Genomic DNA, 27,986 nt, shown 5'->3' on the forward strand with positions numbered 1-27,986 from the left:
CAAAGTGCAGATGGGAGTTCTGGGATTCTACGTGTCTGGTGAGGTCCCAGCTGAGGCTTTCACTGGGGGTCTGCTACACTTTGAGTAGCAAGGATCTGGACTGGGAGGGTCTCTCAAAGTGTGATTCATGGCCCACCATAAAGTGCTTATTAAAAATGCAATTCCTTGGAGCTCAGCCCCCTGAATCAGAACTTTCAAGATGGACCCTAGAATCTGCATTTGAGAGGATTTGCAGGAGATCCTGATGAGCTCTAGTGTTTTGAGAACGAATGTTGTAGCTGAACAATTGTCAACCTTAGCTTTCCATTCAAATAATCTGTGGAGAATTAAAAAACTACTGAGGCCAGTCTCACCTCAGAGTGCTGAAATCAGAACCTCTGGGAATGCATCTAGGTTTGGAGTATTATTTGTTTATTTATTTTTCTTTTAAATGTTTATTTATTTTGAGAGAGAGAGAGACAGAGAAACAGAGAGAGAGAGAGAGAATGTGTGCATGAGCAGGGGAGGGACAGAAGGAGAGAGGGAGACAGAGAATCCCAAGCAGGCTCCTGGCTGAGCATGGGGCCCAAGGTGAGGTTTGATCTCACCAACCATGAGATCATAACCTGAGGTGAAATCAAGAGTCAGATGCTTAACTGACAGAGCCACCTGGGCGCCCTGGAGTATTATTTAAAGCTCCCCAGGGGATTCTAATATTTCACCAGCGTTGAACGATTTGGGAGAGCTGCTTGAGTGCCAACGCACACTTGGCTGAGCTCTTTAGGGTACTGGCTGGGTCTTTAGTTCTCCTTGATTTAAATGGAGAGAGGAAGGATGGGTATGTGACAGATATTCGCTGGGGACTAGGGTTGCCAGCTTTAACAAATAAATATATAGGATGCCCAGTTAAATTTGAATTTCAGGTAAATGAGGAATAATTTCCTGGTATGAGTATGCTCCAAATATTACAAGGGTGCCCTCTATTTTATCTGGTAACTTATCCCTGCCTTCAGTCCAGAATAGATGGCCAAGGAATTCTTTGTCCCTGTAATCACTGGTGTAGCTGGGGTCTCTTTTATTTTGCTAGTCCACAGCTCCAGCCTAGAAGCTCTGGATCACCACTGGTGTTTTCGTAACCACTGCCATCCGAGGCTAATGAGGCATGATGAGTAAATCACTCTCTTGCATGCCTGGGAAAAGGTGCAGGTGTTTGCCAAGGAGAGGCAGTCGAGAATCTTTGGGAAGCCCAGCAGACAACGATGCTTGCAGGATGGTGTCTGGTTTGGCAGGAGCTGGGGAACAGGTGCTGTGCTTTTCACATGACTCTTTTCCCTTTGTCAGGCCTTCTTTCCTCTTGAGTAATAAAGGTGCTTGGAACTCGTCAGTTTTAGCATCTTGGGCTGCTTGGTATCACTAGGGAGTTGAAACTTATACTTTCTCGTCGAAAGCAGGAGACCATTTTCAGGTCACAGACGCATTTGTGAATGTGGTAGCTACGGTCACGTCATTTTGCGTGTGCACATTATAAGTTTTCATAAGCCTGCCTGTGAATACTGGTTTGAAAATTCCCAATTCATAGCAGAAGAAAGACAGCACCAGCTTCTCTGGTGCGGGTACTTCATTTCTGCAGCGTGTTTGGGTGATCTCAGATACTCTCTCTGTCTCCTGCTATTAGGAGTGCTCTTCTGAGAGAAAGGCTGTTGGCAGTGGAAGTTCTTTACCTCAGCCCAGCAGACAGTCCTGAAGGCCAGTTCTCCTCCAACCATACAAGAGAACAGAATGATTTTCTCTGAGTTTGACGTTCCTCTGACCAGCCCACCTTTGCAGAAGCATGCTAACCACAGCAGGGGTAGTCTAGGCCTTTGTGGGCCTGTCCCAGCTCTCCCCTCAGAGCCAGGGATCCCAGCGGCCCGTCTTGCCTGGCCTCCATTCTCAGAGTGGTCACTGCTTCCTGGCTACCTTTTAAGGTTGCAGGGGTTGCAGACGTAAGAAGTTAAATTGAAACAACTCCTTCTGGGTTTCCAGCAGTTTGAAGAAACAGCCCCAGAAAGAATTGATTGAAAGTACCTGAAGGAAAGGAGAATGGAAAGTCTGTTGACAAGAGGAGAGATTCTTGAGTAAACCAGGAGGTTCCTCTCAGTAGTAGTCCGCCTGACAGAACAGTGGCAGACAGGATGTTTAATTTCCCAGGTGCATGATGATGAATAAAAGTCCTGCAGTTGCTAACGACTAAAGAGCATCACGGGAAGTCACCGTGGAATGGAACCAACTTGCTATGCTGTGCATGAATCCCTTATGATCGATTTTGCGTTGTGTGGCTATCCTCCTAAAAAAAACAGCAAAACCTCTTTAATTCATGCTAATTTGGGGATTCCGTGATTATTCTGAATGATAGGATTTTTAATAAATGTGCATTTATTGGTTATTTACACAAAATTACGTTTAGGTTAACTTACTGAGTAACCGTGTTAGAGGGACCTGTTTTAATGAACAGGGTAAGATTGACTTGTGATTAACATCAATTACATGTAAATGATACTTGAACACCAAAGGGTGTCATTCACTTTAGCCTGAATTCCCGCGCATCCCAAATTAGTACAACCCAAATTTAATGAGGTTTTACTGTAAGCACAATTCGCTTCTGCCTGTGTCATCAAGATGGTCATCCAAGGATCGGATTTACATTTGAATTGAACACTCAAGAAACACCCCAGTGATTTTCTTTTAGGCCTTCTGCAGCTACTTTTTGGTACTTTATTAAATAACTTAATCTCTTGTTGTTTAAGGGATTTAAGGACAATGTCTATCGACAGAGAAGAAAGTATTTTGTGGATGTGGCCATGGGTTATAAATAGTAAGTACCTGTGTAACTCTTTTCTGTGACTTGTTGCTGGCGAATTAGGGAAAACACACACTGTGCTAAATAGACCTGTCTTGTCTTCACTTTACCTTGGCTAAAATGGCAGGCACGAGCCATTTTAAATACTCACCAACTTTGTAGGGTTTCAATGCCAACACTGATGTTTGACATGCAAGTATAATTGTAAAATAATGAGTCCTGCAGGTCACAGGCCAAGTGCTACATTTTCACCATTGTCTTTGCTGCTCTACCAAGACAAGGTGCCGTTTTTATATACTCTGTAGGGTCTAGAAAATGTGTTTAAAAATTTTTTTTAATGTGTATTTTTGAGAGACAGAGACAGAGCGTGAATGGGAGGGGGCAGACAGAGAGGGAGACACAGAACTGGAAGGAGGCTCCAGGCTCTGAGCTGTCAGCACAGAGCCCCAGGAAGGGCTTGAACCTACGAGCCATGAGATCATGACCTGAGTTGAACTTGGACACTTAACCGACTGAACCACCCGGGCACACCCGGAAAATGTGTTTTAATTTTACTTTTGATTTGACTTGTCAGTAATCTCCTTCAATGTTCAGTTTCCCCAGTGAAAGTAGAAGATTCAGCAGGATTGGTACAAGGGTTCATGTAAGCGGCGTTAATAAAAAAGACATGTGTTTGCTTTACATGGAAAGGGAAATTCGCTATAAATTGGAGGGCTTATGGAAGACTTTCTTACCTAATCCCAGATCAGGGTGGGGATAAAGTTGGAGAACCTCAGGATTGGGGTTAGGACCATGCATAATGCATGGTGCTAAGTAGCAGTGACAGGATGTTTGAGACCAGTAATGATGTCACGTGTTGACTGCAGGCCGTGTGTAGGAAAATGGAGTGGATGTTAGGATATTCTGCTCACATTAATAAAGCTCGTAGACCATCACACTGCTGCCTTTCCTTTGGTGTGTGATCGGCTACATGAACCTTGTCTTCAGAACAAAATGTAAATCCATACCCAATAGGAGAGATTCTTTCTTATTTTACTTGTGAGTAGTTGAGAAGCTTGACTGCCCTGTGGGGCAAATTTTCCTTGGTGAGAATTTCAGACATTTTGTGTGTTTTAGAGAGTATCAGTGTTTGCTTTATCCTTTTCCTCTTTTTTTTTTTTTCGTTAAGGAATATAACACACAGGGGCTTAAAGCAAAGTCAAACAAAGGACCCCACATCACACCCATGATTGGATCAGTTGTTGGCTCATGTATAACTTCCTTTGTTGCTTTAGTGCTCTTCCCTTCCTCCTCCCAAGACCCAGACACCTTTTGTTCTTTCTCTACCATGTTTATGATCCTAAAAACCAGAACCACTTGGCACATGCTTTTCCACATGTGTCTCCTCCATTTTTTAAAATGTTTATTTATTTATTTTGAGAGAGAGAGTGAGTGGGAGAGGGGGAAAGAGAGAGAATCCCAAGCAGCCTCCTCACTCAGTGCAGAGCCTGATGTGGGACTTAATCCCACCACCCTAGGATCATGACCTGAGCTGAAATCAAGAGTCAGAGGCTTAACTGACTGAGCCACCCAAATGCCCTTGTCTACTTCATTTTTATTTCTTTTGTTCCAAGCAGCTTTAAAAAAATTTTTTATTTATTTATTTTATTTTTGAGAGAGAGAGAGAGGAAGAGAGAGAGAGAGAGAGAGTAAGGGAGGGACAGAGATAGAAGGGGAGAGAGAATCCTAAGCAGGCTCCACACTGTCAGTATAGATCCTGATGTGGGGTTCTATCTCCTGAACCCTGAGATCCTGACCTGAACCCAAATCAAAAGTCAGACACTTAACCGACTTGAGACACCCAGGTCCCCCCGCCCCACCCCTCAAGCAGTTTCTTGACCGCCTTTAGCTTCATGTGACTTTCTACCCCCTCACAATGTCAGCATACATAAGACTTGTCCTGGCCCAAGCCCGACCTCCTGCCCCATTTTTACCCTCAGCACCATCACTCACTAGCCCCATCTCCCATTGTTTCCCAAATTGCTAAGAGGGGACTCTGATGGGCTGAGCTCACTTTTTCACATTAGGGTCTGACGAGTGATTGTGAGACTTAAGATTTGCTCCTCTTGTTTCACAGATTGTCCCCAGGGGAACCATGTCATACATGGGTCCTCAGAAGGGGGGGGGGTGGGTGGGACAGATCACTAGGGCATGAACTCCCCAGGACATGATAAAAACTCAGTGCTTGGCAGAGCCTTTTTTAAAAGACAAAACAGATGGATAAATATGTATTTTATGCATAGATGATATATGTATTATATATGTGAAAATATATGTATGTACATATATGTATATATGTGTGTGTGTATATATATATGTATATGTATATATAAAGGGTTTTATTAGCATAGTGATCAAGGATCTATCTCAAATGTTACTAATTTCTTCTTGGTAGATTCCAGAAACTGAACAAAGCAAGCTGATATTGTGGTGACACTGATAGAATTGGTATATATGAGTCAAACACTTTCAAAGAGCATTGATAATGGGGAGTGTTTGTGTTTTAAGGAAAATATATTGACATGGAGAGAAGAGGCAAAGAACATGTAGTGAAAATGATGGAGGGTGAGGTTCTCAAAGCACTAACAAGAGTTTACATTCACCACCTTCCCTTAGCTAAAGAGTAAAATTGAGTTGCCGTGTCTATGGAAAACAAAAGTAAAAATTGGTGGTTGGAAATGGTGGACATTTTTTTTTTCCTGCAAAAAGCTTATTGTTTCCATTGGGTCCACTACTCAGGAGAAGGCTCCAGGGTGGTTAAAAAGCTGCCTAGTGCCTGCAGGAAGGGACTCAGGCAGAAGCCTTGGCACCAGGGGATGCCAGAGGGCCTCTCAAAGAATGAAGTTTTGGAAGAAATACCTATGTGGCCCAGCCTGGGGGGCCGCCAGCCTGTGGAGTTAGCCAGGTGGTTGCCATCTTCTTGCTGAGTTTCACCTGCTCATTTAGGGAGTGGTTCTCTAGGAAGTCACAGAGCTGGGGTTCTTTGTTGGCAGAACCTGGGCATGAGCTCCAGAGGGCCTGTTTCAGATTCTTCTCCAGAACCATGGCAGCTTCCATGGCACCCAGGGTTTAACCCACTCACCCTGGGATGGCTTCTGTGTGTCCTGGAAGAGGGCCAGGCTGCTGTGTTGTTTTGCCTCTTCAAGAGGTACTGGGCATCCTCGTGCTTCTCCTTGGCCAACTTGGGGAAGAAGTGCTCTGTGCCTTTCAGAGCCACACGAGCATGGTGGAAATAGAAGCCCAGAGAGAGGTAGGTGCAGGAGGCCAGCAGATGCATGCCGACCAGGCTGTTGATGGTGGCCTCCACCTCGGTGGAATAATTCTGACCAAATTGGGAGCTCAGCATTGGTGGGCGATAAACAGGCTATGCTCAAAAGATGGTGTTGGCTGGTTCCAGAGGCAGAGGGTGGCTGAGAAGATGATTCCAAAGGTTATGTATGAACGGAAAAGAGGTTGGAGGGTGGTGGGAGCCTGGGTCTGCTCCATTCAAACGCTATTGCAACAGGACACAGACTTGCAAGACCCGCAGCTGGAAATGGTGGAGATTTTACACAGAGAAGTCTCTGGATGGAGCTGAAACATTCCAAGATCTGACCCCTGTTTGCAGGGCTAGGGGGTGCTTAGTTTCAAGGGCCCTGATGTTCAAGAGGCTGAGGTTGGCAGGAAACCACCAATTCATCATTATACAGGGAGAAACTACTCTCATATGACTCACAAAACTCCCTGTTGTCATGACTCCAGAGAGGCTAAATGCTAACCTGAATGTTATTTGGTGGATATAGAGTCAAACCAAACGGTGTTTAAGAGAGTCTGGAATCCAGGGGCATTATAACCCTCTCCCGGGACAGTGCTGAGTCCAGATTGACTACCTCTAACAACAAAGAGATTAAAAACAACAAAATGATTAGAGCACTGGAGCCAGACAGTCTGGGGTTCAAGTCCTGACTCCACTGCTTCCTGGCTGGGTAATCAACCTCACTGTGCCTGTTTCATCATCTAGAAAGTGAGTCTCCAAATACGACCCATCTCCCAGGGTTGTAGTAAGGATTACTGAAGAGAAGGCACATGTTGTGTTTAGCACAGGCCCTGGCACACGATTTGTGATCGTGTCACTTATTATTATTACGTCTTCCCCCTTCCCTTTTGTCACAGTCTGTCTTCAGTTTCCAGTTGAACTATTATTGTTTAGCTCTTTAGCTATGTTAATACCATGCTGCCACCTTAACAAATACTGTAGCTCAAATGTCGCAAGAAGTAATCCTTAGATGAAAACGACTTCAGTTCCCCATTTAAAGACTGTTGCCTATACCAAAGCTTTCTGGGCAGAGCGACATCATTCTTTAGGGAAAGATTTCATAGAAAGCAATCATAGTCCCATTTGTGTGTGTGGGAAGCTGCCACAATACAGATACAGATTGTCAGTTGCCTTGGTGCTTCTTGTAAGTTGCCAGAGTGAGGAAGATGCCTATCAGGAGAGATTAGATCTGGAAAGCACAAACCCAGGACCTGTGGAAAGTAGAGAGAAAAGAATCATTCCTTAATGCCTTTTATGCCATTGCTGCTGTGGCTTCTCTGAATATGAGTTTGAGGATAGCTAAGGGCTAGCTATTTGTGTGTGTGTGTGTGTGTGTGTGTGTGTGTGTGTGTGTGTTTATATATGTGTGTATGTGCGAGCGTACACACAAACCCATGGAGTGCTGGGGCTCAAGCTCGGGTTATGGTGCGTGTGGGTGTGGGGCACAGGTGGTAACGAATCCCAGGTGGGCCTGGCCAATTGTCTCCAGTTTGCCATGAAGTAAGTTAGGTTTCCTTTCAGTTTACAAAAAATAAAGATGCAATTTCTAATTGAAATAGGCATTTTTCTAGTGCTGATGGCTTTCTGAGAGCAAAGGAAAAAGATGTCAACACAATAATAACTTAAAATAAGCTCCTTAGAGTGGCTTCTGGCAGCATGCTACAATCTGATTTTCCAATCCGAAGCTTGGAACCTCCGGTCTGAGAAGCAGATTAGTTAAAATTGACGTGGTCCTGAAAAATCCAGCATGAGATGTCCCAGCAAATTAGTCCGGTGATAAAAATTAGGGGCCGTTCTGACAGGTGGAGAGCAATTCAATTCCCCTTAATAATTAGTTAAGGCTTTCTGGACCCTGAGCAGGCAAATATATGGTGAGAGATACAGACAGAGATGGAGTACCGATGGTTGGGGTTGTTGTAGGGATTGGCACGATGTAGTGTGAGGTGCTGAGGGTTTAGGGAGGGAAGAGAACTGAAATGCAGAATAATAGATATTGAAACCATGGCCAAGAAGCCCTCCGGGGGATTCGTGTTGAATACTGTATTTTCTGTGATAGTCTTGAAAGGATAAAACAGGGGGAAAGAATCAACACAAGCAGAGGAAATGAAAAAATTCCAGTCTATGATGAAAAAACAGCAGGCTCAAAGTGTGCATTACCATGAACCCGAAAGAGGAGAGGGAGCAGGGAAGGTGTCGGCACGCTGAGAACCGTCGATGGGTGCCACTCAGGCGAGTCTCTGATTGACAGCGCTGCTGAGAAACATGATTGATTACCCAGAGGTCCACCACTGCCTGCAGACATGCCTGAGCCGTGTGGCCACGAGTGTCGGGAAGGCCTAATTGCCTCACCAATAACAGCAGAGGAAAACATTCATTAGTGCAAATACTTCTCCATAGAAGACCTGAGAATGAACGCCCTGGATTGAGAGGGCACTGTTTCTAAAATCCTGTGTGAGAGAATGCGAATCACCCCCTGTTCTCCCCAACCCAAATAGAAGAAATTCCTGGATAAACAGAAAAAGAAGTACCCCTCGATTAGATGGTGCGATGTGCGTGCAGACTGTTCAGAGAAAATGGAAGTGCGTGGGGGGCAGATGGCATGTGGAGGAAGAGAAAATTATGACTGTGATATGGTAGCTGTTAGGTCTGTCTGAAACTATCCAGCTTTCTGTCATTGGCACCTTCATATTTTAACCTTGGCATTAGCTTTGCTGCATTTCTGTAGCTTTCACAATTGCTAGATTATTGGGGAAGAAGAATCAGCAATACATTTTTTTTCAATTGACTAGAAATAAAAGCATTTTTCTTTGAGGGCTATTATAACGATTATTCCTCAACAGTATGCATGCATATTTAATTATATTTTTGGTGTGTGGGGGGTGGGAGTTATGTCAATCCATCTTACTCTCTTGGAAAGAGGCCCCGAGCTCTGACTTTAATTATGCCACTCTTGTTTGCTTAAATTGATTTTGAATATTATTGTGATTGTGTTTTGTTATGGATGTACTTTCTTCTGGTTGAAATTAAGGGAGTACATGAACCTTCCGTCCTTCTCAAGGGGCTACGTCCTCTTTTATTTATTATTTATTTATTTTTAGTCCATGGAATCTGAAATGTAAATAGGTAAATGCAATGTCAGAGGGTGAGGTAAACAAGGGAGATTCAAAACGGTCAGAATTTGCTTCAAGCTGGAAAATTCCCTGACCTGCCAAGAAAACTCATTTGACTTCAAATGAAGTCAGGGAACCACTTCAGTCCATCTCGCAGCCTTAGTTTTCTCCTCTGTGAGTTGGGGATAATACTATCTCTTCTGCCTTTCTCCTGGGAGTGTTTTGAAGATTCAATGAAATCAATGGAACATTGCCATACAGTGTACTTTATTCTTATCTCTCTCAAAACAATAATCAAAGAGTCTACACCAAAAGCCTGGGGTTTACTCAGACTCCTGGCCCACTTGGAGGGCCTTGGTTGCTTTCTCTGGTTTTTCTTTCAACGTGGGAGGCAGTGTGTGGTGTGCTTAAGAGTGCAGAAGCCTGGGGTGAATTCCGGCTTTAAACACTTGCCAGCTGAGTGACTCCTACAAATGATTTGTCTTTTTGCCTCAGTTTCCATATCTGGGATACAGGGGGTAACTCTACTACTGTTTTTTAGGGTTGTTAAAAGGATTAAGTGAGCTAATATATTAACAGTACTTAGAACACCATATAGGCAATGCTACATAAGTGCTTGCTAATATTAGTCTAATTTTTCTCACTTCAACTGGTCTCTCCTTTTTGTCTACCCGCATGTTCCAAATCTTTGTATTACCTTTTGGTTAGTACCCTTCTCCATTCCCCTTGGCCAAGACTCTCTTTAGGCCCTGAAATTGTCTGATTTTTTTACACTGCATTGGTTATTTATTGCCGTATAACAAATGACCCCCAAATTGAGCAGCTTAAAACAACAATTTACTATCTCACAAAGTTTTTGAGGGCCAGGAATTAGAGGGGGCTTAGCTGAGTGGTTGTGGATCAGGGCCTCTCATGAAGCTGGAGTCAAAGTATTGACCAGGGAAAGCTTAGGGCTGGAAGATCTATTTCCAATACGGTCATGCACATGGCTGTTGGCTGGATGCCAAAGTTTCTTACAACATGGGTCCCTCCGCTAGGCTGCCAAGTGTCCTCAAGATAGGGCAGCTGGCTTCCCCCAAATCAAGTGGCCCAAAGGAAAGCAAGGTAGAATCTACCATGCCTTTTGTGACGTAGCCTCAGAAGGGACATACCATCACTCCTGATGTATTCTCTTGTTTTCATTGCCCAACCCTGCCACCCTATGGGAGGGGACACATGGGATAGAGGCCAGGAGTCAGGCTTCACTGGAGGCGAAGGAGGTTGGCTGCCATATACCGAGGTTGTGTTCAATTTTATTTCTTCAAGACCCTCTCGAACAGCTCCGCCACACTGGGTCTAGTGTACTGTCTGTAGAAGTCCTCCTCATGAGAGCACAGGTGTGGCAGCACATGTGGAAGAACGGATAGACTTTGGAGCTAGAGGGAACTGGGTTTGAACTCCTGCTCCACCAAATATGCTCGGGGGCCATGAGCGCTGACCTAGTCTCTCTGCGTCTCGGTGCTCTTACCTTAAAACGGGCACGATATTTACCCACCTTGTTGGTTGGGGGGATTACCAGTGATTACAGGGCCCAGGTGCTGGCTGGTGTAAGCTGGGGTTGCATCTATAGTAGATGTGATTATTATTATCATGTGTTAAGTAGCTGGTGTTCCTCGAATCTGTGTAATCATTCGTTAAGCTCATTTAAAATGAATAAAGGACCTTAAGGAGTGAATAAATCAGGGAATTTCAGGCTCCATGGTGGGCTGGGTTAAAGGAGCTTTTCAAAAATATATGTGTGTATGTGTGTGTGTGTGTGTGTGTGTGTACACTTTTCAGTTTCACGTAACTCCTGCATGCAGCTCGCTTCTTCAGTTGAAACATTGGCCCTCTCTCCAAGGCCTTCCCAGGCCAGTGAGTTTCAGCTAAGATTAGAGGGTGCGGGTTGCATCTGGACTGTGTTGGCTCAATCCCTGAATGGCTGATGGTGGTAGGAGTGTTCACTGTAGATACCACTCAGTTGGCATATTCGGGTAGTTTTTGCTTCTTTCAGTAAAATTCCTGCCATGTGCTGGACACTGTGCTCAACACTTTGCTTATGTTTGCTCATTTAACCTCACAAAAAAACCTTTGGGATAGGTGCCATTATTGTGCTCATTTTGAAGATGAGAAGACTGAGGTTCAGAGACCTTAAGAAATCTGCTAAAGGTGACACAGCTGATCATGTTACTTGCATAAGCACCAGCTGTGGATGCTTTAACTTCCCTGAAATTGAGCAATCAGTTGAAGAGTAGGAAGAACAAAGTGAATATTGTAGGCCTGGGTTTGTTTCCCGGATGACCAGAATAGATTCTGAATAAGGTTGCTTACAGGACTCTCAAGTGTACTTCTCTCTCTCTTTTTTTAAATTTTTTAAAATGTTTTATTTTATTAAAAAAAATTTTTTTTTAACGTTTATTTATTTTTGAGACAGAGAGTGACAGAGCATGAACGGGGGAGGGTCAGAGAGAGGGAGACACAGAATCTGAAACAGGCTCCAGGCTCTGAGCCGTCAGCACAGAGCCCGACGCGGGGCTCGAACTCACGAACCACGAGGTCATGACCTGAGCCGAAGTCGGACGCTTAACCGACTGAGCCACCCAGGTGCCCCAAAATGTTTTATTTTATATTTGAGAGACAGAGACAGCATGAGCAGGGGAGGGGCATAGAGAGGGAGACACAGAAGCTGAAACAGGCTCCAGGCTCTAAGCTGTCAGCACAGAGCCCGATGAGGGGCTCGAACTCACAAACTAAGATCATGACCTGAGCCAAGGTCGGAAACTCAACCAACTGAGCCACCCAGGCCCCCCTCAAGTGTACTTCTCTTAAAGACACTCTCCATCGTTGCTCAAGAAGCCATGTCTGTAGCACTGCCATGTGACATAGGTGATATCATACACAGGTCGAAAATAGCAGTCACAGAACTAAGACTTGGCATTTTAAAAAGTCATTCTCTTTACAGAATTCTCAGCATATTTGAAATGCACAGTTCTTGTATGTGTTCGGTTCACTTAAGGCTTTATGGAGCCAGGACTTAAACCAGCCAGTCTGACTTCAAGGCTAAGCCATGTCACAGGGTGCCTGGAACATGTACCTGGCCCTGGCGAGGTAGAGCCATGTCCCAAACTGTGTAGCAATTTCGCCCGGCCTGCCAGGTCCTGTGTTCTTCCTGTCCTGCCTGAGGCCTGCCCCTTGTGGGATAGATGATGGAGGGAAATAAACACAGCTTCGCTGAAGCTTGAAAAACAACTGCCAGGGATTTGTCCCTCCCTGGCTTTTTCTAGTCGCCAAACTATTTATTTCTTGATTTTTTGATTTAATAGAATCGCACCCTTTGTGATTCGTTTGCTGTGAGCGTAAGTAGACAGCTACACAGAGACTCTAAAACAAAACAGCCCCAAATGGGGACTGGCATATTTGAAAAGTGCAATCACCAGCCCAGCAGGCACATTCAATTTGGGTGAGCTTGCGAATATTCTACTCTGCTCCATCAGAGAGAGAGAGAGAGTCCTCTCATTCAGCATGGACTGGCGATGATTCTAACCTCCTCTTCTCACCAAAGCAGAGGAGGGCTATTTTGCCATCCTCCTCTTCCCCCACCCACAGCCCCAGATACCACATGTCAACACAACTTTCTGGGACTGAAATGCCAAGCCCTTGAAGATGTTGAATAGATACATAGTATGGAATGGATGTGACTTCCAAGCCAGCATCTCACTTCTTGGGAGGTCTTCTCTGTTTCCTCTTGCGCTACATGACTCTGCAGGAGTCCCCTAGGTTTGCAAAGAAAAGGAAGGAGGGGGACAGATCAGAGACACAGGCAGGCTCCAGACCTCCAGTAGAACTGTTTGGCAGATACTGGTAGAGCCGATGCCACCCTGCGCTTACCTCCCGCGCCCACGACTGTCCACACGGGGGTTTCCCGACCTCAGGAACCTGTGGCGACTTAGCTTTTGTTTGAGCTGGAGGATTACCGATGCTGTGTCTTTCCTAGGAGGCATTTGCAATTATTGCAACTTGCAGAAGTATAACTGGGGTGGCTCCACTTCTCCACCTTCCTAGAAATTTCAGGTGACCCTAGCATTTCTCATTTCATGGGAGAAAAGTCATGATTTATGGATCCTGCTTGGTTTCAGAATGTAGCTAAAAGGAATACATTACTAACAGGAGTTATGAGCACCACACTACCTATTTTTAGATAGGTGAATCTTAATTGGAAACATCACAAATAGAAGGTGGTGGAAGAATGAAAGGGAAAAGTTCTGCTTTCTTAACAGGGAAGAAAACTTAACGGTGGGGGGCGGCAAGTTTTTATCCTTAGTTCTATTTTCCTCATCAGTTTTGCTGGCAGATGGTCACCTTGATGAATTGTGGGCTTTGTTGTGATGTGGGCCCAAGCTTTAATTTTTTTTCCCTTCTCTGCCTTTTTAGGAGACACACCTTAGAAGGCAAATATGTTTTCTCCCCTACTGAGCTAATTGTATCCCATTCCATTATCCTCCATTGATTTGCTTTCCCAGGTTTTGAATGAAACTGAGATATATGTGGCTGTTTGGGTACTTTGTGACTCCTGCATAAACACCAATTGTTGATGCTTTAATTTCTCTGAAATGGAGCGGTAAATTGAAAAGTAGAACAAAACCAAATATTTGTTGTGCTGGGGTCATTTCCCAGATGACTGCAATGGTTTCTGAGGAAGGTCACATTAGGATTTTCAAGAGTGCTTCTTCTGGAGAATCTAAATATCTTTCTCTGCTCAGGAGGCCATGCCTCTTTTTCTTTTTCTTTTTTTTTCTTTTTTTTCTATCTATTTAGCAACTTCCATCTGACATAGATGATATTATACACAGGTTGAAAACAAGAGCAGAAGAATTAAATGATTGGGTTTTTAAAAAGTTATTCTCTCTACAGAAGTCTCAGTGTATTTGAAATGCATAGTTCTTGGAAGTATTTAAAAGATGTCAGGCTTTATGGAAGAATCATTTTCATGCCAAATGTTTCTCTCTACCTGAAGTTCAGCTCAATGGCTGAAAGGAAGGGAGCCTGAGAATTGAAAGAAAGACAAAAGGGGAAATTGATTTGGAAAAGGTTTCTCCTTTTCAAATTTTGGGCTTGGCGGGTTTTTTAGATGTGCATGAATGCCTCAGTAGGATGTTGTCTGATTATAACATGGCTCCCACAGCTGGGGAAAACATTAGCACAGTATGGCCTGGTGTCACTGACAAGGACAGGAGTTGCACCAAATTCTAACTTCTTTCACAGGGAATGAGATATGAGTATTTTACTTTAAAATGATTTCCAGGAACATGAAGGATTAAAATTATTTTCCACGAGTCCTGTCTGAGAGGTGTATGGATTTATACAGAAGAGTGTTGTTTTGTCTTCAGACCTATTCCCAACCCTGCAGGGAAGTGATGAGATTTTATTCATTCCTTTTTGCCTGGAGAAAGGGATCCAACTGTACTGAGTACCTGTTAGGTGCTAGGCATTGGCCCAGGTGCTTTCCAGATGACATCATGTGATCTTCTCAGCATTGTATGGTTGTCTTATTTCCCTCAGTTTCAAATGAGGAAACAGAAGCCAACCTCCATGCTCCCTACACATTAGGTACTTAGTACCTTGCACTGAGGTGTGTTGGTGAAGTGTGGGGTCCCTAGGGCTAGCCTTCTATAATCTGAATCCCTGCTGGGCCACTTACTGGCTGTTTGATCTTGGAGAGATGACTATGTCTGTAAGCTTCAGTTTCCTCAACCATAAAATAGGGATACTAACAGCCATTTAATTACTTGAGAAGGTGAGCATTATATGACATTATCCATGTGATATGCTATTATGTTCCTGTTATTGTTACAGTTAAATGAATGGATGGATGCTATTATCAGTTTCCTTAGGGCCATGAACTGTAGGGTAACCATATTCACTCATCCACCGCTAAAAGACATCAAGGCCCAGTAATTAGCAATGTTTGGTCCCTGTTGGTCATGATGCAAGATGTATGGGATTACATTTGGAGTCCTTGGAGACCCTGGGCTGGGTCTCTTCATTCCAGTGTGCCCTGAGATTTTGGCTGCTATTGAATTGCAGCTCTTTTCTGGATTGTATTCTCTGAGTTCCACTTCCTTCTGTATGTTGAACAGGCACGCATCGATGGATGTTAGACCCATTGTTGTTGCTCTTTGTATTTAATATCATGATAGTTTTGGTGGAAGAAAATCACTCCTCTAGAATGTGAAGAGGGCTTTCTGCAAGGCGAGAAAATGGTGGGAAGCCCTATCCTGGGGTGCATAGGACACATAAAAACAAATAATTTCCAGGAGTTAAATTTTCACTCTCCCCGAGGCTCCCTAGGTGTAATAGTTTATTTTCATTATGCTCTTGTAAAGGCAGCACCAATATTAACAATGTGAACAAAACAAACTAACGTTTTTGTTTGCCACCATCTGAAAGTTCCTTAGGGCCCATAGACTCATTTGCGAGAATTCATGTGCGCAAAACTCATTTGCAAAAGCAAATAAAATATGTGATCACAAATGCTCTTTACCTGACTGGCCTAGGGGACTAGCTGAAAATGAGTTTGTGCCTTTATGTTTACTCTATGGCGTAGCGTAGCCATCTCGGGCTGCCCGTCTCCTTACCAAATGAACTCTCATCAAGCCACTTTATTTATGTCAGGCAACTCGAATGGCTTGAAATCCTGATATAACACAGATGGTTGTTATGTCACTGTACTGATTTGTGACTTTCCTTTTAGAAAAATAGCATTCAATCATCATGCTCTGTGTCTTTGAAAATATCTTTGAAAGTTCATTCCTTAAGATGTCCAGCAAAGGAAACATCCCTGTGTTCAGCTAAGTTTGGCTTTTATGTCCCCTTGGGTTTGTAGATGTTGCTTTGTTTCCTGATGAAAATTTAGGCTACAAGTAGGATAGGTGACAATGCCTGGGAAGCCGGAGTTAAGAAAATTAGAAAAAAGAAACCCTTACATATAAAGTATGTAGTACATAGGGATAATTGGAAGCTACCAGAAAACGTACTAAAATATCAAGGTCTTTGGACTTACTTTTTTGATAGCAATTACAACATGAGGCAGGGAGGTGCCTGGGTGGCTCAGTTGGTTAAGCGTCCGACTCTTCATTTCAGCTCAGGTTATGATCTCACGGTTCGTGAGATGGAGTCCGTGTGGGGCTCTGCGCTGACAGTGTAGATGCAGTAAGACAAATACATATCTGCCAGACTTTGTGGTACATACCTATAATTTTTCTCAACCCTTAAATTTGTGGTTTGCTTTAGTCTGATTGATTGATTTACTTATTCAACAAATAACATTTGTTGAACACCTGTATATTCCAGGCTCTTCTCTGGGTGACAGGGATACAAAAATGAACGAAGCAAACAAAAATCCCTGCCTTCAAGGAGCGTATATTGTAATGGGGGAGTAGACTTAGTCGAGTATTATATTTGGATACGTTACTTCCCCCACCCCATCTCCCTGGTATTGCTGACAGTATTTCATCATAAAGTTATTGAGTGTCCTTTATGGTCTGAATTCTGAAGTGTAATTTTATCAAATGCAGGAGCTTTAGACGTTTTTCCCTTGGCTTTTGGAAATCAGAAAAAATGGCATTTGCTTTTTGGTTAAATTTTAATGGAATCCATCCACTTCTTAGGATTTTGTTTGTTCTGGTTTGTGGCAACATTTTTTCCAGTCCCGGAAGCATAAGCCATCTTCCTGTTGAACAATTGTGGACCTTTACAACTCTAGTCTGGGGACACCTGGTTGCAGGTGCTACTGTTTCATGAAGGGGGTACCAACTGGCACAGAACTGGATGACATTATGGTCACCAGTTACACCAGAATCAGAAGCGACTGACTCACACCTCAGTTGTATGAAGTGTAACATTCTTGGTAACAATTGATAGTAAATTTTGTGAATGATGAATGTTTCTTTTAAAAAAATTCCATTGGATCAAGATAAAGATTAGTCTTATAAGTTAGAATAATGTCAGTCTTACTCTTCTATGTTCTTCTATGTTTTCTTGGATGGGAAGGAAAGAGGATGGATTACAGAAGCTCCCTGAAAGTTATGCAGAATTCAGGGTATGCTGCACATTGCTCGTTGAGGAGGGCAGCATGTGGGTGCATCATAAGTCAAGAAGGAGCAGAGACAGAGACTTCCTGCCTTTATGTTTCCATACTCTTCCTCCAAAGGCCTGGTTCAAACCCTTAGCGGAGCTGCTAATTGCTAATGAGTTGCAAAGTTGATGGATTTTTACATTTCATCTCTTCTCATTTCCCTTCTGCAAACCCCCAGGTGGAAGTGTCAATCAAGAGAACTGCCTAAGGTGAGGAAGAGAGAAAAGATGAGGCAGAGAGGAGAGGGATAGTCTATTCCAGGCAGATAAACAGCTGTTGAATAAGTGAGGCATCTCCTGGCCCGAGGAGCATGTAATGAAAGCAAATAGAAAATGAGTTCATTCCTGTTTCTATCAGATTCCCCCGTCCCTTTAACCAATTCTCTGTTTACCTTCTGCTCTGCTTGGTTCTTGCCACCGAGGAGATCCAACTGTTTTCAAAGAGCACAATCTGCCTTGTGTTTCAGCCAATGTTGCCATCTTGATGTAAATACTATCAGTTGCAGCCTGTTACATCTTCCTCCCCTGAATAAGGGAATTGCTTCCGGACTCTGGAATTCCTCTAAAGATAACATAATATAAGCAAAGAGAGTGCATCTCACATTTGGAATCCCACCAGCAAGGACTCCAGGAGGCAGCCAGGATGTACCGCTGGAATCAAGTATTTTCCAATCCCCCACATTAAAAAAAAATGTATAAGAAAAATGTCTTGTGGTTGGACCTGCTGGAGCAGAAGATCAAAGAAATAGTTACGTAAAACAAAAGGCATTGTTGCCTTATTCATCTGGCTATTGAAAGAACTCCCATAATTTCAGCCTCCCAGCGGTATGTGTATGTCCCTGGCTTTCAGTAGCAAAAATGTATTTGCTAAACAACTTTAACAAGCTCGGGACTTGCCTACAATGACTATAAATGTACCTGTCCCCAGTTATGTTTGTCTCTGTACTTTCCACTTTCTTCTCTCTGTGGGGACAAGGCAGGTTTTTCAGAATCATCCCCACCTTTAGGAAGCGTGGCATTTAAATTTATAGGCAGAAAGATGCCTCCCACAGCCTTCAATATTTACAAAGGAGGTTCCTAGTCATCTCTGAGTAACATATTGCACCAGGGTTTTCTTTTTTCCCATCATCAAGCCTCAAATCTACGGTGACCACTGTAGTCCTTTCCCTGGTATTGTCTTCACCGAGCACTGGTTCCCTATTGTGTTTATAAAGCCTTAATTCACCATCTTTCGTAAGGGAACGGAATCGGCAGTGAATAGAAGCTACCGAAAGTTGGATCTATTTTTCTCCAGTAATTTAGGAATCTGTGAATAATCATTTTGGCGGTTATTGAGAATTGTGGAATCCCAACTAATTCCATATACATGGAGGAGACTCCCTAAAGATCTAATTATAATATTTACATGTCATTAGTTTGTTGAGAAGTCTCATCTTGTTGGGGTTTATACCAACGGTAAAATGTTTTTATTTTCCCCACTCACTGCTTTCAACTGTGTTGTGTTGAATTCTACTTTCCTGCTGGGAAGCAAGTTCCTTAGCAACATCTAATTTGCTGTCATTTTCAATTATTAGTACAGTCTCATTTGGGTATTTAAAGCCTAGTCCCATTCATTTAAAAAAAGATTAATCTCAAACTTGATTCAAAGTGTATCCTCCTTCCCCCTCTGTTATTTGGAGTGAATGTGTCTGTGTGTAAATGTGCGTGTGCTGGTTCTGAGACACCTTTTCTTCTCTCTTCAAAGACTTCGTTCCTCTAGAGTTAGAAGCTAAAAGGAGGGAGGGAGGTGGCTGAGAACTTTTTACAGGATTGTTAGAACAAGGATTACCCGGGTCTAGACAGATCCTTTCTGCTGGGGTGGTCTCTGTTGATATGGTCTCTGCAGAGCGTGATGTATAGTTTCTTGGGGCTGCACCCTTCCCCCCACCTCCATCCTTACAGACATGCGCCCTGCATCCCCTTGGCCTTGTCAGTGGCCACACCACCAACCCCTTCTCCAGGTTGTGTGCACCAGAGCTTGGAAATGAACCCCTCACAAAGCAGGAGTGTTGGGAGGCACTTCTGCCTCCTGAGGACTGAGCAGAATTAGAGGGGCTGAGGCCTCTGCATTTTCCTCCCAGGCACATCACATTGGATTCCACCAAAATCTCTAGATTTTGCTGGGCATCTGGCTCCACGTTCCTGTGAACTTCCAATTTCAGAGGACACATGTCAAAGGGCCCCTCTTCTTTCCCATAGAGCACTCTACTCCTAGCTTCCAGATACCCTCCTGTCCTCTGCTGCTCCACTGGTGGCCACACCAGAGGGGGGGTCCCATGGTCCTGCTGCTCTGCCAGGGTCCAGCTGGGAAATGAGATGCCAGGCCCCACTTCTTGTGGGCGGTCCCTCTAAATGTTTGACATGTATGCGCACAGCCTACCCTCCTCACTTGGGTAAGGGGAAAGAACCTGCCTTTTCCTCAAAGGCTGGCCTTCCCCACAATCCTGCACATCTCTTATATCCTGTTAGACTGGTGGGTGAGGTTTGGGGGTGAAGTGGGAAGGATGGTAGAAGATAACTTTTTTTTTTTTTAAGATTTTATTTTGAAGTAACCTCTCCACTCAACGTGGGGCTCGAACTCATAGCCCCGAGATCAAGAGTTGCGTGTTCTATCCAGCCAGCCAGGCAGCCAGGCAGCCAGGCACCCCTGAGAGAACTTTTTTAGAAGTAGGACCATTTCTGCTGCCTTTTAATAAGCCCTGCAAGGGGCTGGCCAGCTCCAGCTGCTAGGGGCTTTCTCTAGAATGTGAAGTACTTAAGTGACTTTAGTTTTGGGCCAGAGCAGAGATTAAGGATGCTGAAATATGATACCTGTTACATATACATTAGAATGTGTACCCATAGATAGATATGAAATGATTATGGGTATATAACATAAGCCCTAAAAAGATCAGAACACCCTCCTGTCATCCTTTTCATATATAATTCACACACAAAAATACATTAATCTATGACAAGGGCAAAGAAGGGCAAGGCATTCTGTTTTCCCCATGACTACAGTTTTAATTTTTCCAAATGTCAAATTTCAAAGTTTTAAAAACATATATGCTTTCCTAGTGCTCTAAGCAGTATCTCCAGTCATACTGAAAGGGTTAAATAAGTGAATAAATACGGACATGCTTTACGTGATCTATAAAAAAATGAAGGACCATTATTAATATGATTGTATAGTAGCTTTTCTATATATAAATATACATACCTATAAGTCTTATTTCAGTTTGGTACATGAAAACAAGTTGGTGTCTGGAATACATTTTTTATTTCATTGGTGTATACCAATTAATTAAGACTACAGACAATCTTGAGCCAGACTGACTGGGTTTTAAGCCTGGCTCCATGATTTTAGGACAAATAGCCTAATCTCTCTGAGCCTCAATTTCCTCATCTGTAAATGGGGATAATAATAGTGTCTACCACACAGGGTTGTTGTGAGACTCAAGTGGACTAATTAATAAAAAAATCACTTAACCTTAAAAAAGTGTCTGGCCCATAGTGAGCCCTCAAGGATGGGGTTTAATTATATACTCTTACTAACTACAGAGAAAAATAGGAAATTTCTTGTTTTTGCTTGGATATTGGTATTTTGAATATTAATGATAGAAATTAAATGGATCAAATTAGGATTTGCTTTGTGATGCTGTTGGCTTTTATTTATTTATTTATTTATTTATTTATTTAATGTTTATTTTATTTTTGAGACAGAGACAGAGCATGAACGGGGGAGGGGCAGAGAGAGAGAGGGAGACACAGAATTGGAAACAGGCTCCGGGCTCTGAGCCATCAGCCCAGAGCCCGACACGGGGCTCGAACCCACGGACCGTGAGATCGTGACCTGAGCTGAAGTCGGACGCCCAACCGACTGAGCCACCCAGGCGCCCCTAAACATTTACCTAGAGGGGCATCTGGGTGGCTCAGCCAGTGAAGCATCCGACTTCAGCTCAGGTCATGATCTCATGGTCTGTGAGTTCAAGCCCCATGCTAGACTCTGTGCTGACAGCTCAGAGCCTAGACCCTGCTTCAGATTCTGTGTCTCCCTCTCTCTCTGCCCCTCCCCCGCTCACACTCTGTCTCTATCAAAAATGAATAAACGTCAGAAATTTTTTTAAACATTTACCTAGTTACCTGGGGGTGGGGGGTAGGGACTACAGTGGAATGAGCTGTCTCAATACGATCAGGGTCAGCCTTACCTGCCATTGGGGTAGCAGCCATACAGGCAGCCGAGAACTCAGGGAGTAGGCTAATTAGCCACCCAGGCAGGACAGACAGGGGACACAAATGAAAATGTACAAGACTCTTCATATACCCAAGACTGACCCTGGAGATTCGTTACTCAGTAACAGATCTGTAAAACTCTTTGTTCCCATTCTCCCTCACACTTGCTTTCCTTCTGCTGTTTGCTGTGGGCTACATTCAGCTCCCCTTTGAAAGGTTTGCAGATTAGTATCGAAGGGAAAAGTTTGACCTAACGATTCTTTTCAAATGTCGTCTCAATATTTCATTTATTGTTTCAGCCTCATCGCTCTCCTAACTTCTGATTGTGCATAGCTCTTATTAGTTTTATTGGCTTACCTGACTCAAATAGATTTTGTTGAATTTTCTGGAACCAGAGGCAGACCGTTTGTATATTTATTTCATCACATCCTTTCTATTTTTACCTTTCCATTCCAAGCTTTCATTCTAAACTTATCATAGATGCTAAGTCTTAGCAGTCTTGATCTTCTCCGCAAATATTTGCCAGGTTGTAATTTTTTATTTGTTATCAACAGCCAAATTTAAACAAGGCTAATCTTGTTCTAATTTGGTTTGCATAAGCCCCAGTCTTGGTACTTAGAGAAAGCAAATGCTAATTTCTTGTTCTTTCTTACGTGTGTTTTCCCTCATGTACTGCAGTTAATATTTTTTTAAATAAAAATTATTTGGGGCAGTAGGAACCACATTTGGACCTAACATTTAAACAGAAAGCATTTTGGCAGGAATGCACTGAAGTATACAGAATGGTTGCTGGATCTGTTTGTTAGCCTGATCTTGTAATTGTCTCCTTCCCTTTTTTTGCTTCCTCAGGGGGTACTCCTGGTGGTCCCAGCTTGTTGAAGGCGCCCTGCAGCTGCTGCAACCCTGAGTGGCAATTCGCTGCCTGGTTGGGTTCCTGTGGTGGCTGCCTGCTGCAGGCTGGGTTATGTAGATGGCAGCGGTAGAATTCCTAGTTTGATGTGTATGTATTTGGACTTCCATATGTTGTGTGCATATATGTGCTGACTGCAGGACCAGAACTTCTGACTGAGTAACCAAGGTGGGCAGTGGGAGGGGGGCGGGGAGGGAGGGGTGCTGCAGGTGGCTGTTGAGTATGTCATGAGAGGTTTTCTCAAACCCTAATTCACGTTTAAAATAGGTATCTTCATCAGAGGCTAAATTTGGATTCTGGTCTGTCAAACAGTAGCTTTGTAAAGGCACATTTCCATACTCCCCTCCTTCTACTGGTCCCAGGCTGCCTCAGGAGCTCTGTTTCCTGCTCATGGCTACTGGCTACTGTTAGAACAGCAATTCCCCCTTACCCTTCTGTCCGGGAACTCACAAATCCTCCCTGGGACAAGGCTTAGCCTCCTCCAGGAAGCTCTCGGTGCCCGTTCCAGTCCTGAGTCACCTCTTGATATTCTTTTTTTCAACGTTTTTTTTTTTTTTAATTTATTTTTGGGACAGAGAGAGACATAGCATGAACGGGGGAGGGGCAGAGAGAGAGAGAGAGAGGGAGACACAGAATCGGAAACAGGCTCCAGGCTCCGAGCCATCAGCCCAGAGCCTGACGCGGGGCTCGAACTCACAGACCGCGAGATCGTGACCTGGCTGAAGTCGGATGCTTAACCGACTGCGCCACCCAGGCGCCCCTCCTCTTGATATTCTAATCCAGGCATCAGCACTACTGCTTGTAGGTCAACTCCAGCCAGCTGTCTGGTCTTGTAATGAAAGTTTGATTAGGATTCAACTATGTTCATTTGTTTACATATTGTCTCTGGCTGTCTTTGAGATACAATGGCAGACTTGAACAGTTCTGACAGAGACTGTATGGCACACAGATTTAAAATATTTATTTCATATGGGGCGCCTGGGTGACTTAGTTGAGCATCTGACTTAGGCTCAGGTCATGATCTCATAGATCATGAGTTCAAGCCACACATCAGGCTCTGGGCAGACAGCTCAGAGACAGGAACTTACTTTGGATTCGGTGTCTCCCTCTCTTTCTGCCTCTCCCCTGCTCATGCTCTGGCTGTTTGTCTCTTTCTCTTTCTCTCAAAAATAAATAATAACCATTAAAAAATATTTACTTTGTGGACTTTTGCAGAAGAAGTTTGCTGACCCCCTCTAGTAAAGTGAGAAAGCTTAACATATGAACCTACCAACATGATGTGTAATGAATGGCCCTCTTGGGAAGTTTGTAAAACTCTCACTTTAGAATTTAGTATAGTTGTTTTTTTTTTTTAAGATTTTATTTTTAAGGAATCTCCACACCCAGTGTAGGGTTCAAAATCACAACCCCAAGACCAAGAGTCACATGCTCTACTGACTGAGCCAGCCAGACACCCCAAGAATTCAGTATAGTTTGTTTGTTTGTTTGTTTGTTTGTTTGTTTGTTTTTTAGCATTTCCCAGACGTTTTATTCACTAAACAAAACAATCTCAAAATTACACTCAGAGATTAGGGCGACTTTCCCACAAGGGAAAGAGAACCCACAGGCAATTTCATTTTCTAGAGAAAACATCCATTTATTGCCACTGTTAGGTGATTGCAGAAAAGGCTTCCAGAGCACAGCTTTGTACCTAAATCAGTTTCTCCCAACGCAGAACTCTTACTAGTTATTGATCTCAGTGTAAGAACATATATCCTATCCAGTTTCCATAAGGATGTGTGAAGATATAACTTAATCAAATCATTTATATAGGAGTCCAAATACACAGATTTAGAAGGTTAGAATTTACTTAAAAAAATAATTCTTGGGGCGTTTGGGTAGCTCCGTTGGTTAGGTGTCTGACTTTGGCTCAGGTCATGATCTTACAGCTTGTGAGTTCAAGCCCTGCATCAGGCTCTATGCTGACAGCTCAGAGCCTGGAGCCTGCTTCGGATTCTGTGTCTCCCTCTCTCTCTGCCCCTCCCCTACTCATGCTCTATCTCTGTCTCTCAAAAATAAATAAATGTTAAAAAAATCAATAAATAAAATTAAAAAAAAATAATGGTAGGTATGAAGTGAGAATACATTTAACTCAGTTACAGAGCTAGATTCATTCTTCGGTCTTCTCTCTTGCCCAGTGGCCAGCCCATTCCCAGGGTGGAGTACACGGAGGAAGAAACAAAAACATGGGGCGTTGTGTTCCGAGAGCTCTCCAAACTGTATCCCACTCATGCTTGCCGGGAATATTTGAAAAACTTCCCTCTGCTGACTAAACACTGTGGCTACCGGGAGGACAATGTGCCTCAACTCGAAGATGTGTCCGTGTTTCTGAAAGGTAAGACTTCACACAGGCTGTCTCTTCTCTTACAGCCAACATCCTTGTTTGTCCACCAAGGACACACATTGCAGCAATGGCCCTTTTTACAAAAAAGGACAAACTCCCTTTGATTTAAAAAAGAGAGCACGGAAGCAGTGATACCTGGGACCACCTGCGGAAAGCAGAGCAGGGACCATGGGCAGGGAGAGGGACTCAGCTGTTCATGCCACTCAGGGGCGCGGTGGGCTCTCTCATGGTTGGCTGTTTATGTGGTAAACCCCAAAGGATGTTTGCAAGTTCAGCTTTGAGATTTTCTGATCCAGGAACTACTCTGTGGGGCTACATAGGGATAGATCGGCCTCAAAGGTGACATTTTATTTGCTTTGTTAAAAATTATGTACTGCATGAAGAAATATCATGGGTGATCTTGAACACTAGTGACTTTCCTTTGGGGGAAACCAGTCAATTAATCAAAGCAATTTTTGTATGAGTAAATTATGTGCCAGGGACCATAGTCATGGCAGATATGGGAAAGAACAAGATGAGGTACAGTGATACCTCAAGTTCATGTCCTCTGCATGGTCACTCTCCTCCCTGGCCCTCCTGGGACAGCAACTGGGAGAGTTTCTGGACGTGGCCAATGGGGGTGGGGTTTCATGTGGCTGCACTCCGTCCTCTGAGCTTCACTGGGGTTGAGTCTCTGGGTTCTCTGTTCTTTCCTCTCCCCCTGTTTCCATCGCAGCAGTGGTAAAAGCAGAAGCCTTGTTGCCCTCCTCCTCTCCTGGGACTCACTTCCTTGCCTGCCTACCCTTTCTATCGGTGATACTTTATTATTTTTTTAATTTTTTTAATGTTTATTTATTTTTGAGAGAGAGAGAGACAGAGTGAGAGGCAGAGGGGCAGAGAGAGTAGGAGTCACAGAATCCGAAGCAGGCTCCAGGCTCTGAGCTGTCAGCACATAGCCTGACGTGGGGCTTGAACTCACGGAGTGTGAGATCATAACCTGAGCTGAAGTTGGACGCTTAACCGACTAAGCCAACCAGGCACCCCTACTGGTGATACTTTATTCTCTAGACTCACTAGGCCCACTTCTAAGGACCCCTCCCCTGACTTCCTACCCACCCTCCCAGCTGTGTAAATGGTCTTGGTCACTCGTTTCCTATCGTTGCTGTAACACGTCACCACAGATATAGTGACTGCATTACCTCACAATGATGGAGGTGAGAAGTCTAAAATCAAGGTCTTGGCAGGGCTGCATTCTTTCTGGAGGCTTCTATTTCCTTGCCTTTTCAGCTTCTCGAGTCCACCTGCATTCCTTGGCCCCTGGCCTTTTCCTTACACCGTTCCAACTTCTTGCTTCCTTTGTCACATCTCCTTCTCTAACTCTGTCCTTCTTGTAAGGACCCTTGTAATTAGATCAGACCCACCTGAGTCATCCAGGATAATCTCCCCATCTGAAAATTCTTAACCTAATCACCCCTGCAAAGTCCATTTTGCCGCATATTCACAGGTTCAGAACATTAGGGCATGTGGACATCTTTGGAGGGCTATTATTTAGTTTACCGCAGTCTCCAGGTATTGCCACGTCTAGCTTTGGCACCATCATGAACCTGCTCTTTTCTTTCCATCCCACTGTCACCACCCAAATTGAGGTCCCTATTTTACAGACTTGATGTCTGTATCTTCTCCCCTCTACCCTCTTGTCCACTGCTTCCAGATGAAGCTTCCTAAGGCATTACTTCCTTCCTGGCATCTCTGCTCAGAAGCTATCAGTGGCTCCCCTTTGATGTTACTGGGGCTGGATTTTTTTTTCTGTGAAGGCCCAGATAGTAAATATTTTAGTTTTTGTTGGCCAAGAGGCAAAATTGAGGCCATTATGTAGGTACTTCGATAACCTTTTAAATGTGACCATTAAAAAAAATGTAAAAATTATTCTTAGCTCATGGGGTATAGAAAAACAAGCTGGATTTGGACTATAGGCCATGCTGTGCTGATCTCTGGTGTATATAATCAAGTTCTGAACGGCTCAGCCTCAATTCAAGGCCCCCGACCCAGCTTGCCAAGATTGTCTCCTGTGACAACCATGCTGCACACACCCTCTGTTCTACCTGTGGGCTCTCCATACCCTTGCTCACGTTCTGTCTCTTGCTAGAAAACTCATTACTCCTCTACCTATCAAATTCTACCTATTCTTCAAGACTCAGAGCAAGTCCTGCCACCTCTATGAATCCTGAGCATAACAGTCACCATGACCTTTCCCTCTCAGATTTCTTTGTAGATCATGTGTGTATCGGGAGAGAGACAGGCATGGTCTGAGAGCAGGTACCCTGAGAACCACACCTAGTGCAATGGGAGAGCCCCACGTGTGAACACCACGCATCATATTGGGTACTAAGACAAAGAGACTGAGAACCACTAATCAGTATCACTTAATTAGTGCCTAATTACATAATGTCTTAGGCTGTTGTTTAACTGGATTATATTCTCCCTAACGGCCTTGCCTCTGGCATGTCCCTCTTTGTTTCCCACAGAGTTATGTGCGTATTATAGATTTACCATGGGCTTGATTGCTCATATACGGGAATTACTTTTTACCATGTTGTTTCTCAGACTCCAGTAATTAGAATACCATCCCATAATTTTTGCCACATCTGTCTCCCAACTTAATATTTTGATGAGAGGCGGTGTGGTATAGCACAGAATCTGGCTGCAGAATTCCTGGGCTGAGTTCTTGGCTGGGTAACCTCAATGAGTTATCCTAACCTCTCTGTGCCTCAGTTTCTTCTCTGGAAATGGAGATCACAATTTTAATCTACCTCGCAAGGTGGCTGGGAAAGGAAATAACCGCTATACCTAGAAGCCCTATAGTTATTTCCTGATATACGTTAAGCACAGCAGAGTCTTAGTTATTATTGCTCTTGTTCTTGCTGTTATTTTCACAACCCTTACCAACCCGACACTGGGAGCTCAGTCTGCACCATTCATTGGCACCTAGCAAGCATAACGTAAATGTATGTGGTATTTGTCTGTTAACTGACTCACTTTTAAATACCTAA

The 27,986-nt window shown here is 43.7% G+C and overlaps 1 protein-coding gene across 2 annotated transcripts in view; it reads left to right on the forward strand.

Moving 5' to 3' along the window:
- The window catches only part of TPH2 (tryptophan hydroxylase 2), a 105,507-nt gene that overhangs the window by 7,934 nt on the left and 69,587 nt on the right, over positions 1–27,986 (forward strand). For both annotated transcript variants that reach the window (XM_015537566.2, XM_007082253.3), the window contains exons 5-6: positions 2,766–2,833; positions 24,752–24,948. In XM_015537566.2, the coding sequence (XP_015393052.1) occupies positions 2,766–2,833; positions 24,752–24,948 (265 nt within the window). The remainder of the gene's footprint in view (positions 1–2,765; positions 2,834–24,751; positions 24,949–27,986) is intronic.

This window comes from Panthera tigris, chromosome B4, assembly GCF_018350195.1.
Source record: "Panthera tigris isolate Pti1 chromosome B4, P.tigris_Pti1_mat1.1, whole genome shotgun sequence".
In the NCBI taxonomy this organism is placed as follows: Eukaryota; Metazoa; Chordata; class Mammalia; order Carnivora; family Felidae; genus Panthera; species Panthera tigris.